Source organism: Convolutriloba macropyga, chromosome 9 (assembly GCF_964194025.1).
Source record: "Convolutriloba macropyga chromosome 9, txConMacr16.3, whole genome shotgun sequence".
Classification (NCBI taxonomy): domain Eukaryota; kingdom Metazoa; phylum Xenacoelomorpha; order Acoela; family Convolutidae; genus Convolutriloba; species Convolutriloba macropyga.
The window spans coordinates 48,212,387-48,226,671 of NC_134476.1; the positions used below are offsets into that span (position 1 = coordinate 48,212,387).

The 14,285-nt window shown below is 35.6% G+C and overlaps 1 protein-coding gene across 1 annotated transcript in view; it reads left to right on the top strand.

Moving 5' to 3' along the window:
* Positions 1–13,560: 13,560 nt before the first annotated feature.
* LOC142345429 (uncharacterized) overlaps positions 13,561–14,285 on the top strand; it is a 46,216-nt gene continuing 45,491 nt past the window's right edge. Inside the window, exon 1 of the mRNA XM_075397476.1 lies at positions 13,561–13,972. Coding sequence (XP_075253591.1) covers positions 13,890–13,972 — 83 coding nt within the window. The 5' untranslated portion in view covers positions 13,561–13,889. The remainder of the gene's footprint in view (positions 13,973–14,285) is intronic.

Consider the following 14,285-nt stretch of genomic DNA (forward strand, 5'->3'; position numbering starts at 1 on the left):
ACTTTTCACTTCAGAAAAATTTCACAAAGCGAAAAATACCTGGATGACTGGTCTTGGTTGTGCAATTGGAAATAATAATTGTCGTGCTAGCAAAAACTTGCAAAAACTAAAAGTCCTCTTTTCACAAGTTGTATTATGATCTGTTTCTCTACAATCATTCAAAGCTCAAAGACCTATGTTTCGTTATGAGCTCCGACAAATAAATATGTATTTAAATGTCAAAAGAAACCAATTTGAATAAACATTTACATTGTAAATACACATCCTATCGTTGGGAACTAAACAAACTGTGAGAGACAAAATTAATGAGTGCACTTCCTCGTAGAGGTGGACCAGTTTTTACGTGAAACACGCGAGAAAAAACTGAGGGTGAGAAGCTTTGTGAAATTGAAGGGTATGCAAAAAATGTACTTGATGCCCCAATGGATAGAGGGGTCAATAAAGTGCCTGATCATCTAAAAGACATCTAAAAGCCGTTTGCTGGCGTTACCATTTTAAAATAGCTGCCGTTTCTGTGTGATGAAGAGGTCAACATACAGGGAAAAACTTAAAGTTATTTTAAACTCGGATAAGTTTAAGAAAATCACTGAAGAAAAGGATGAATTTGCGATCAAAAATGAAAAACAGGTAAATAGCAGCCGGCGACAATTAATGAAGCAAAGGAATAATAGTGACAAAATGTATGAAAGACTCGGGTCAAGAAGTTCAAAACCAGCAAGACGTTATGGCCTGGCAAAAGAACATAAAAATGATATACCTCTCCAACCTGTTCTTTCGATACCTGGTAGCTTTTACGAAAACTTGAACAAATTACTGGAATCATTTTTTCCAGAAACAACGGGGCGCAGACATTGAAACCAACACGCAAAATGTTAGAATGACATTAGAGTCTCTATCTCTTGAAGATAATGATCAGATAGTATTTACTGAAGGAAAAAGTTTGTACTTCAACATGCCGATTGGAGAGGCTATAAAAATTGCTCTGAGAGAACTCTATTCAAGCAATCTAACTCCAGAGATCCCAAGGTCTGCAATGAAAAATTTGTTAAAACTAGCGGTGACAATTGTTCATTTTAAATGTAACGGGATCTTGTATGTACAATCAGATGGTCTGGCTATGGGTGCACCACTGGCTGTAACACTAGCAAACGTGTGGATGAAATTGCTTGAGGCACCAATGCAAAACCAGAGCTTAAATATCTCTAGAACCGATCAAAACAGTAAGAGTAAAGACTGCAACCGGAGAGTGACTTTCCGAGGAAGAGGAGTTGAATGTGAGTCATGCAAAAACTGCAAAAATTGTGCTAAATGCCTAAAGAAAACAAACGGGGAAAACGTCAACATGGGGGATGTTGTTTGGATTCGTACGCATTGCAGCAGTCAACAGACAGAGGGGGGATTGAGGAGATAAAATTGTTCAAAAGATATGTGTATGATATGTTCTTCACGGTTCAAGATGACCCGGACGAATACTTAAAAATTGCAAAATCATTAAAATTTGCAAAAAGTGGTTTCATGCGAAATGCCAAAACAAAACAAGTGAGAAATACGCCAACATGCAGGATGTTGTTCGGATTGGTACGTATTGCAACAATCAACCGACAGAGGAGCGGTTTGAGGAGATGAAATTGTTCAAAACGTATGTGGATGATAATATCTGCACGGTTCTTGATGACCCGGACGAGTAATTAAAATTTGCAATTTTATTACACAACAACCTGCAAATTACCTTAGCAGAAGTAAACATGGAAGGGTATTTGTCTTTTCTTGACATTAATGTAAATGTGAGCATCAAAAATAATATCACCTGTCATTGGTATCAAAAACCAACTGACACTGGAATAATACTGAATTTTCGCAGCTGTGCACCGCTTCAGCATAAGAAAAATGTGATTCAAGGGGCGGTTCACAGGGTTTTTAATGCAACCGCTAATTGGGTGGCCTTCGATCAGGTTCTTAAAAAGAAGAAAAACTGCTGGACCATAAATCAGTTTCCAGAGAAATGGTCTTCATAAATAGTGAACCAGACTTTACAAAAGATAAGATGTGGCGGTAAAAATGAATTGAAGAGAACACCAGATGGGGATTGAAAAAAACAACACTAGATCTCATGATAAGTCAACTATTTCTCTAAAATACAGAGGCAACCTTAGTCAAAAGTTTGCAAGCAAAATGAAGAAACTATCGAATTGTCAGTGGTTTTTATAACACGAATCTTAAGATCATGCTACCCACCCTGAAGTCATCTTTCGATAGAGACTTGAAATCCCACGTGGCATATGAGATAAAATGTAATGGATGCGGAACCATCTATGTGGGGCAAACAAACCCGCATGTTACCACAAGGATATCAGAACATCAAAAGAAGGATTCACAGGTGGGTCAATATCTTGTTGAGTGTTGTGGTGCCATGAATGACCCTGAATGAAATATTCTGGATGCCTTTTGGAAGGTAGAGAAGCTAATGACTATCGAAGCTAAATACATCATTAAGCTGAAAACAGCAGTATACACTCGCGATCATTATAGTAGGCGGGAACTCTCGCTAAAATATTAGTTCGTCATAATTTTGACTTGTGGAAGATACATAGGTTAAAAAAACATTTTGTGCATGAAAGAACGAAACTTTCAAAACCCCAAAAGATGGATACTTAGGAATAGGAAAAGTGCGGATTTACCCTAGTAAAAAAAAGTGGCCAAATTTTTTTCGATTGAAATTTTTTCAAATAGTTCCTAGATTTTTAATTGAGGTCTCAGACAAATGTAAATAAACATTCATTTTTTCCTTTAAAAAATTGTAAAGCAGTTTTAACGTGACGATGAACGTAAAGTTTTTTGTTTTAAATATCTGAAGTAATTTTAATTTGACAATTTGGGTTCTTTTAAATTGTAAAAACCTATTTTTTTTATTCCATAACAATTTGTGAAACAAATTTAACATGACGATAATTGTGAAGTTCGAAACCGTTTGTTTTAAATATCAGAATTTTTTTTAACTTGGCAAATTAGTTTCTTCTATAATTGAATTAAATTTTTAAGAAAATGCTAAATCTTTATCTCAGTTATGTTTTGAAAATCGAATACTACTTCATTGGATTGTTAACGAATAGCTGTATACTTTTTGACAATTGGCTGGTTGATAGAAATTTTGTGACTTATCAAAAAACTTAGCAACAGCTTTCAAATGAATAGCAATCGAATCCAAATTGTGCTTTGCTGCAAATTATATCTCAAAACCTTTTCTGTTCACTGGATGAAAGAAATAAAAGAAAATGTTGATAAATGATAAGAGTTATCGAACTGAAAATCAGTGAAACAAAGAAAACTCAGAAAGAACGAGGAAATCCAACTTAAGTTGAGCCTTAAAATAGAATATGCAACAGTTTATTTTTCTCAAATGAAGTTTTACAGTGAGTTTTCAAAAAGATGAAATGGTTGTTTGGAGATAAATGGTTGTCATCAAATCTAATTCGTGAATGCTTATTTCGGTGCAGTAATTACTTCGATTGATCATATTTTGGGTAAAAATGCCATTATTTTTTTCTACTTTTGTGCTATCGTCAGCCAAAATATTTCGAATTTTTGAGCAGACCCTCCTGTTCACAACCGTAGAGGCGCGCACTAAAAGATAAAATTTCACTGAAACATAAACCTTTGGATTAGTTTTTGAGCACATAATTGTTTAAAGATATGGTCAAACAAAATTGGTTGAACAAAAAGGCAGGGCTTGTTCTAAGTTCCTAACCCCATCTCAATGGAGTTGTACCAAAGAAAATCTATTGCAGTATTACTCCAGAAAAATACGGAAGTTTCGGCATGAATTGAAAATTTTTTCTGACCGATTTCTTTAGTGAAAAAAGGAAAATTTGAAGAGAACTTGAGATTACATGGCTTCTGATTGACCATGATTGATTGACCGTGGTTGTCATTGTCCCCAAAATTTCAAGGTTTAACATGACAAGTGTTAACAGTATAGTTATGCCATTCGTATTGTCCTAATAAATAGAGAATGTTCCCAAAACAAAGAATTGGGAATGGTGACTATTTGTGAAATGGACAGATTGAAATTAGAATTTCAAAAACAATCCAAACTTTTAACAGTATACGGATAATTTGATCAGGAATCTGCGTGACAAAAATGTACCAGGTGAAAAATTGTTTTTAATTGAAGCGGCAGCAAAATGATACTCAAAAAAGATCAGAAACACCTTTAGATAGAGCATTAGCAAAAATTCAAAAATACCTGCGTGACAACGCCCTGATTGCTATCCATTTTGATAAAGGTGTTGGTTATTGTGTTATAAAAAAGAGCATGAACATAGAGAAACTGGAAAAAGCAATAGATTGCGAACAGTTCAAAAAACTTGAAAAAAAGTTGTGATATCGTAATGAAAATTGAAAACGAACTTAACAAAGAACTTTCGGACATAAGGAAAAAAAGGGGAGATACTGGTTAAGGCTTTCGAAACTTTAAGGTTCACCGGAGCACAACCGGAAAGGTTGTATGGATTAGCTAAGGTACTTAAAAAAGAAACCAGAGACGATAAATCAGACACAACTAGAAAAACAATGAAATGTCTGCTTGAATTAGCCGTCACAAACGTCTATTTCAAAAGCAATGAAAGTTGGTACTGTCAGAAAGACGGGTTGGCCATGGGTGCGTCCTTGGCAGTGTTTTTAGCTAACCTTTGGATGAAATCGTGGGAGCCACAATTGAAATTACAGACACCTATATGTAAAACCGACGCACAATTGAGCACAATGTCGGAATTGAGCACACCATGTAACCGCACATTCTAGGGGTGTGAGAGTGAAATTTGCTATAGATGGTTCCACAAAAAATATCAGCGAATCAGTAACAGAGAATATGATAGCATGGAAAACCAGTCTTTTCTAAGATATGTCCACGATATTGTGAGAACAGTTAGAGGTAACACCAAAGAGCTGTTAGATGCGGTTAATAAATTCCATCCAAGTCTTCAATTTGCATTAGAAACAACGGGTGACAAAAAAAGCTTGCCATTTGTGGACATGTCGGTTAACGTACAACCGGAGGATACAATTTTTTGCACAGGGTATTAAAAACCATCAGTTACTGGAACCATTCTGGACTATCGAAGCTTGGCACCTACACCGCCTATTCCGAGTCAAAAGCAATTGGGAAACATTCCATAAAGCATTGCCAAAAAATGAAAAAATCAAAAGAAAAGGACATAACGCTGACGTAGCCGTAAAACAACAGAAGGATACTGAGAAACAACTAATCGTAATACAGTACGGAGGCATCATTTTTAATGAATTTGTAAAAAAGTTGAATAAACTTTATCCTGTACAGACAATTTTCACCACTCGGAAATTTAAGAGCTGTTTACTTAGCCTTAAGTCTAGCTATGTCAAATCCCACGTCATATATGAACTCGCTTGTAATTGATGCAAATCAATCTATGTAGTGCAGTCATGTCACCATAATGCCACATAGGTTGCAGAGCATGCCTAAGCGGACTCACCGATGAGAATACACGCTATTGAGTGCAACGGTGATAAAACAGCTTTCCAGTGGAACATATTTGACCAGTGCGAAAACCGAGGTAATGACACTAGAGGCGCTTTATATAATAACATTGATACTGGCCATCAGCACGCGCGATGAGTACCGAATACGAGAATTGCCACTGAAAGCCTAGTTTGGAGATAAAATTCCCACTTGAAAGAAAGACACGTTACAAAACAAAAATTTCAATTTTACGATCGAACGAAGTAAGTTTAAGGTAATTCATATGTGTTTTTCTGGACGAAACAGGTCGCTAAGCATCTGCTACATCAAATCAAAAACTTACATATACTCAGATGTAAAATTTTGTAAAAAAAAAGACTGTAGATGTAAGTATTTGTTTTTATTTTCCCTGAATGAGTGGACATTAGTGATCTGAATAAATTTTTCTGGCCCTTCATTTTAGCATTTTGTATTCTTTACAACCTGACGATGAACTCAGAGTTCGAAAACGTTCGTAGGAAATTTTTAATTGTCGATGCTTTTTTAAATCTTGACCAAAATTTTAAAAGGACTTATATACAATTTTCTGAAATGAGATTTTGATAATTAAACCTCTAGCGGAGACGCAAAAATTTCGACATTTCTGTTTTAAAACTAAACCATTAGGAATCACCCACAATGCCACTGGAAGTCTTGACAGAAAAAATGCGAACGGTGTGAAGCAAGAATATGACCAAATTTTATATTTGGGAGTAAAAATTCACTAAGAACATTGTTTTTGTCAAATTTATTTTGTTATTGAGCACGCGCGACGAACACCGAATACGAGAATTGCCAATGAAAGCCTAGTTTGGAGATAAAATTCCCTCTTGAAAGAAAGACACGTTACATCGAAGTAAGTTTAAGGTAATTCATATGTGCTTTTTTAGACAAAACATGTCGCTATGCATCTGCTACATCAAATCGAAAACATATATATACTCAGATGTAAAAATTTGTTTTTAATTTCCCTGAATGAGTGGACTTTAGTGATCTGAATAATTTTTTCTGGCTTTTCGTTTTAGCATTTTATATTCTTCATAAACTGACGATGATCTCAGAGTTCAAAAACGTTTGTAAGAAATTTTTAATTGTCGATGTTTTTTTAAAACTTGACCAAAATTTTAAAAGGACTTATATACAATTTTCTGAAATGAGATTTTGAAATGAAGATAATCAAACTTCTAGTGGAGACGCAAAAGTTTCGACATTTCTGTTTTAAAACTAAACCATTAGGAATCACCCACAACGCCACTGGAAGTCTTGACAGAAAAAATGCGAACGGTGTGAAGCAAGAATAAGACCAAATTTAATATTTTGGAGTACAAATTAACTGAGAACAATGTTTTTGTCAAATTTATTTTGTTATTGAGCAGTTTACCAACAATCGGAAATAGAAAGACATCCGTAGACAATTTTGAACACACTCTCCTTCGCTATGGCTTGGACCCAGTGTCGATGTCATCACTATTCGAATGCAAAGAAAACTTCACTGTGGCACTTGCCCTCCACTGTCTAAAAGGAGGATACATGCACATGAGACATAATGAAGTTCGTGATTTCTTTCCCAATTTGTTAGTTTATGTCTGTCATGATGTGGAGATTGAACGTCAAGGGGAAATATTTGCTCTTAGATCGACGACAACTGATGACGAAGCAAGATTTGACATCAAGGTCATTGGACTTTGGAGTCGAGGATCAAAAAAACCCGTTTTGATGTAAAACTTTTTAACCCGCTGGCAAAGAGTTGCCCTGAAAGTAGTAGCGAAGCCTGCAAGTACCATGATCCTATTAAAAAGAACAAACATAAACAAAGAATAACTGAGACTGGGAAAGCAACATTTTGTCGGCTTTTCTTCGCTTGCACTGGTGGTGCTGGCCCACCAGGTTCAAAAGTGTTGAAACAAGTGGCATCACAACTAAGGTGTAAATTATCCCATATCAATTTATCTATATCCAGACGAATCTGTCAATTTTCTTACTGATAAGGACTATAAATACCTGTGAAATTTTGTACATTTAGGCCATTTTGAATTCAATTATTAAAATAATAAAATTCTTGTTACTCGTGCTCGAGACCACGTCAAATGGAAAATTCTGGATTTCTGTTGGAAGGTAGAAAAGCTAATGACTATCGAATCTCAATACATCATTAAGCTGAAGCCGGCACTAAACACACGCTATGTGTGAAGCAGTTTTAACCTGACGATGAACGCAAAGTTCGAAAAGGTTTGTTTCAAATATCAGAAACCATTTTAATTTGGCAAAATAGTTCTACAATTTATTTAAATTTTAATAAAATATGCTAAACCTTAATCTCAGTTATGTTTTGAAAATCGAATCCTACTTCATCGGATTGTTAACGAATAGCTGTATACTTTTTTGACAATTGGCTGGTTGGTAGAAATTTTTTGACTTGTCAAAAAACTTAGCAACAGCTTTCAAATGAATAGCAATCGAATCCAAATTGTGCTTTGCTGCAAATTATATCTCAAAAACTTGTCTCTTCACTGACTGAAAGAGATGATAAAAGAAAATGTTGATAAATGATAAGAACTATCGAATTAAAAATCAGTGAAACAAAGAAGACACAGAAAGAACGAGGAAATCCAACTTAAGTTGAGCCTTAAAATAGAATATGCAACGGTTTATTTTTCTCAAATGAAGTTTTACAGTGAGTTTTCAAAAAGATGAAATGGTTGTTTGGAGATAAATGGTTGTCATCAAATCTAATTCGTGAATGCTTATTTCGGTGCAGTAATTACTTCGATTGATCATATTTTGGGTAAGAGTGCCAATGTTTTTTTCTACTTTTGTGCTTTCGTCAGCCAAAATATTTCGAATATTTGAGCGCACCCTCCTTTTCACAACCGTAAAGATGCGCAGTAAAAGATAAAATTTCACTGAAACATAAACCTTTGGATTAATTTTTGGGCACAGAATTGTTTAAAGATATGGTCAAACAAAATTGGCTGAATAAAAAGGCAGGGCTTGTTCTAAGTTCCTAACCCCATCTCAATGGAGTTGTAACAAAGAAAATCTATTGCAGTATTACTCCAGAAAAATACGGAAGTTTCGGCATGAAATGAAAATTTTTTCTGACCGATTTTTTTAGAGAAAAAAGGAAAATTTGAAGAGAACTTGAGATTACATGGCTTCTGATTGACCATGATTGATTGACCGTGGTTTTCATTGTCCCCACAATTTCAAGGTTTAACATGACAAGTGTTAAAAGTATAGTTATGCCATTCGTATTGTACTAATAAATAGAAAATGTTCTCAAAACAAAGAATTGGGAATGGTGACTATTTGGGAAATGGACCGATTGAAATTAGAATTGCAAAAACAATCCAAACTTTTAACAGTAAATGGATAATTTGATAAGGAATCTGCGTGACTAAAATGTACCAGGTGAAAAATTGTTTAGAATTGAAGCGGCAGCAAAATGATACTCAAAAAAGATCAGAGAAACACCTTTAGATAGAGCATTAGCAAAAGTTCAAAAATATGCGTGACAACGCCCTGATTGCTATCCTTTTTGATAAAGGTGTTGGTTCTTGTGTTATGAAAAAGAGCATGAATATAGAGAAACTGGAAAAAATAATAGATTGCGATCAGTTCAGAAGTTTGAAAAAAGTTGTGATATCGTAATGAAAATTGAAAACGAACCTAACAAAGAACTTTTGGACATAAGGGAAAAAAGGAAGATACTGGTTAAGGCTGACGAAGATTTAAGGTTCACTGGATCACAACCGGCAATGTTGTATGGATTAGCTAAGGTACTTTAAAAACAAACCAGAGACGATAAACCAGACACAACTAGAAAAACAATGGAACGTCTGCTTGAATTAGCCGTCACAAACGTCCATTTCAAAAGCAATGAAAGTTGGTACTGTCAAAAAGACGGGTTGATCATGGATGCGTCCTTGGCAGTGATTTTGGCTAACCTTTGGATGAAATCATGGGAGCCACAATTGAAATAAACGACACCTATTCCGAGTCAAAAGCAACTGGGAAACATTCCATAAAGCATTGCCAAAAAATGAAAAAATGAAAAGAAAAGGACATAACGCTGACGTAGCCGTAAGACAACAGAAGCATACTGAGAAACAACTAATCGTAATACAGTACGGAGGCATCATTTCTAATGAATTTGTAAAAAAAGTTGAATAAACTTTATCCTGTACAGACAATTTTCACCACTCGGAAATTTAAGAGCTGTTTACTTAGCCTTAGGTCTAGCTATGTCAAATCCCACGTCATTTATGAACTCGCTTGTAATTGATGCAAATCAATCTATGTAGTGCAGACATGCCACCATAATGCCACATAGGTTGCAGAGCATGGCAAAGCGGACTCACCGATGAGAATACACGCTATTGAGTGCAACGGTGATAAAACAGCTTTCCAGTGGAACATATTTGACCAGTGCGAAAACCAACGTAATGACACTAGAAGCGCTTTATATAATAACATTGAAACTGGCCATCAGCACGCGCGATGAATACCGAATACGAGAATTGCCACTGAAAGCCTAGTTTGGAGATAAAATTCCCACTTGAAAGAAAGACACGTTACATCGAGGTAAGTTTAAGGTAATTCATATGTGCTTTTTTAGACAAAACAGGTCGCTATGCATCTGCTACATCAAACCGAAAACATATATATACTCAGATGTAAAAATTTGTTTTTAATTTCCCTGAATGAGTGGACTTTAGTGATCTGAATAATTTTTTCTGGCTTTTCGTTTTAGCATTTTATATTCTTCATAAACTGACGATGATCTCAGAGTTCAAAAACGTTTGTAAGAAATTTTTAATTGTCGATGTTTTTTTAAAACTTGACCAAAATTTTAAAAGGACTTATATACAATTTTCTGAAATGAGATTTTGAAATGAAGATAATCAAACTTCTAGTGGAGACGCAAAAGTTTCGACATTTCTGTTTTAAAACTAAACCATTAGGAATCACCCACAACGCCAATGGAAGTCTTGACAGAAAAAATGCGAACGGTGTGAAGCAAGAATAAGACCAAATTTAATATTTTGGAGTACAAATTAACTGAGAACAATGTTTTTGTCAAATTTATTTTGTTATTGAGCAGTTTACCAACAATCGGAAATAGAAAGACATCCGTAGACAATTTTAAGCACACTCTCCTTCGCTATGGCTTGGACCCAGTGTCGATGTCATCACTATTCGAATGCAAAGAAAACTTCACTGTGGCACTTGCCCTCCACTGTCTAAAAGGAGGATACATGCACATGAGACATAATGAAGTTCGTGATTTCTTTCCCAATTTGTTAGTTTATGTCTGTCATGATGTGGAGATTGAACGTCAAGGGGAAATATTTGCTCTTAGATCGACGACAACTGATGACGAAGCAAGATTTGACATCAAGGTCATTGGACTTTGGAGTCGAGGATCAAAAAAACCCGTTTTGATGTAAAACTTTTTAACCCGCTGGCAAAGAGTTGCCCTGAAAGTAGTAGCGAAGCCTGCAAGTACCATGATCCTATTAAAAAGAACAAACATAAACAAAGACCGTTTTGATGTAAAACTTTTTAACCCGCTGGCAAAGAGTTACCCTGAAAGCAGTAGCAAGTACCATGAGTCTGTTAAAAAACAAACCTAAACAAAGAATAACTGAGATTGGGAAAGCAACATTTTGTCAGCTTTTCTTCGCTTGCACTGGTGGTTTTGGCCCATCAGGTTCAAAAGCGTTGAAACAAGTGGCATCAAAGCTCGCTGCTCGAAAAAAGACAGCTAAGCGGATATCATATCTAAGGACAAAAATCAACTTTTCTCTCCCGAGGAGTTCCAACCTCTGCATTCCTGGGTCAGGAATGTTTAGGTGGTTCAAATTTATTGATGCGTCGATGGGAACTGTGGTTGAAGAAGGGAGGCTGTTAGTTTGACTCATCTACTTTCGTCATTATTTGTTCATTTTCTAATGCTGTCTGTCTTTTTTTTTACTTTTTCAGCTGGTTTTTGTGTATATTATCATTTTATCGATAGATTTAAACAATATAAAATGCTTTAAGTAGACGTAGTGCTGAGAAGGCCCCAGACCAGCCAATATTCACCCAGTATTGGCGAGAGGCATTTACCTTTTCATTATCCGTAGAAAATATGCCGAAATTTTGTTCGTGTCATTGCATATTTTGATCATCTGAATTTTCAAGAGCTTATTTGTCTGCATTGCGGACCAAAGCAAAATTTACAAGTACTTTTTTGTTCTGGTTGTTATTGCAATCCCAAGCTTTAAAAAAAACTTACTAGATAATTCGAAAATAACAGATTTAATCCGAAAACCTATCGCTACTGAACGAAATTGCATGACTGGAAAGAAGTAGTGCTGTAAATTTATCGAAACGATCCAAAATTTGTTCCAAGTTGCCATTAGATGTTTGATTCTTCTATATCGCTAAAATAGTGGGAAACAACTGTGTGAAATGTTTATTACTTAATAAATTTACTAAAGACTAATAATGCAAAGAAGAAAAGTACTGTAACCCAATTCGCTCCACAAAATGTTTAATGATCAATTGATAGCAACTGATTTTTACAGATCTTTTTACAGAGGAAAAAAAAGATACAGAGGTTATTCTCAGCCCAGTTTTTATGGAAAAATTTCCTCGTTATTTTTTTTTGAAGTCTTCCTTTCTAGTTAATGTTGTAGAAAATTTTTTTTTGTTTTGGAGGATTTTTTTTGGTTAGAAATCCAGTTCTATACCAAAATTTGAGTCTCTGCGCTGCTTATCGAATCTCTGGCACCATAACCATAGACCTTTCGGCACATTGAAAAACGTAATAGTTGCGCAAGTCGACATCAAACTTTCCTGACACTATGCTGCTAAAAAGTGGAAGATCTTTTAGGATTTTAAAAGTAGAGTGGCGGCATTATGTTGCTATCAACAATAGCTTCTTTGTAACAATTTCTGTTTTTCATCCATTTCATGTTCTTTTTAATAAAGCGCTCTAAAATTTGACACTGGTTTCGCTTTAGTTCCCAGCATTCAGATGCTAATATTAATGTCGGGCTTGTAATAGCTCTATATATGTGCACCTTTGTTTTCATGGAAGTATGGAAGCTGGTGTTTCTTCGAATTATATGAAACGCCTTCATTTTCGCCAATATTCGATTCCGGGTCTTTCACATTATAGCCCCTCATGAAATTCTATCCCCCCATTATGGTATAATTACCATGTTTTTTTGGGGGGACGGCTCTAGAATATCTGACCACTAAGCTGGGGGGGGGGGGGGGGGGGCTATAATGGGGAAGACCCCGATTACGCTTGTTTTCCGTCCAATTTAGGGTGTCGACTATACTAAGCTCAAGATCTTTAACGACTCTCTTCTCTTGAATCAAATTATTTCCAAGAGAGAGTACAACCTACTCGAGATGTCTCCCGAGAGCAAATTGTGTAAAAGAGCACATTTTGTAATTGAAAAGGAGGCATTTTTGGACACTCCAATTGTGGAGGTTGTTTAGGTCAACTTGCAGATTGTCTAAGACTGTCATTTATGGAACAATGGATTGGATCATCTGTGAACAAGAGTGCCAGAGACGAAAAGACTTTATTTGGCAGGTCGTTATTGTAGATTAGGCAAAGAATAGGTTCAAATACAGAGCCTTGAGGAACTCCGCAAGAGACCAGACGTTTCTCAGATTGGTAGACGTCAAAATATGCATATTGCATATTTTGATCATCTGAATTTTTCCAGAGCTTATTTGCCTGCATTGCAGACCGAACGAAATAAGTCGAATCAAAGGTCTGCGAAAAGCACAACGACGGAATCACAGAACAGATATTGTCAAAAAATTTATAAGTAGTTTTTTAGTTTGCCTCATATTGCTATCCCAATTTTCACAGAAGTATTTGCAGAGTAATTCAAAAATGGACAGAGTTGATCCGCAGCTCTATCGAAACAACAAAATCCCATAGCTGGAAAGAAGTTCTAAAAATTTCTCGAAACGATCCGAAGTTTGCTCCAAGTTGTCTTTAGATATTTTATTTTTCTATATCGCTGAAATAGCGGGAAGGAACTGTGTAAAATTTTTACTTAATAAACTAATGATTGACACATCTGAGTCTTTTGTGCTGTAGAGAAAAGTACTGTAACCCAATTCGCTCAACAAAATGTTTAATGATCAATTAATAGCTATTTGATCGTTTTCACCAAAACCCGAGGCACGACAATCTGCTTTAGGGGGTTATGGTTGGTTGGGAGCACAGACGTAAATGCGCAAACAAAACTAACAATCAAGCTGCAATTTTTCCAGTAACCAACAATATTCCCTGTAACAATTCACGCACCTTGAGCTGACAGAAGTTGAGCTGCATCACAAGATGGAAGATCTAAGGCAGTATGTGCGCTACTACCTCCTGTCAACTGCGATCTACACCTTTCTATACTACCTAGTTGCAGCAAGGTTAGTTCGATTCTCACTTTAAATTCATCAAATAATTGAATTTGTTATATTAAAATATGGGAGTCTATTCTGGTTTGTTATCCATTATGCATGTTTTTTTTTTCTGCCTGGAATTAAGCGATGACAGCCTCGAATGTTTGAGATCGCTTCGAATTCGTACATATAAGCGTTGGTAAATCCGTCAATTGTTGTTTATATTTTTTCTTTTCGTTCTTCAAAGAACTTTTAATATTTTTTTGACTATAACCGTCGGGTTAAATATCCACATGCCTTCAAATATTAAATAAATTAGTCGCAGTATCAGTATTGTTAT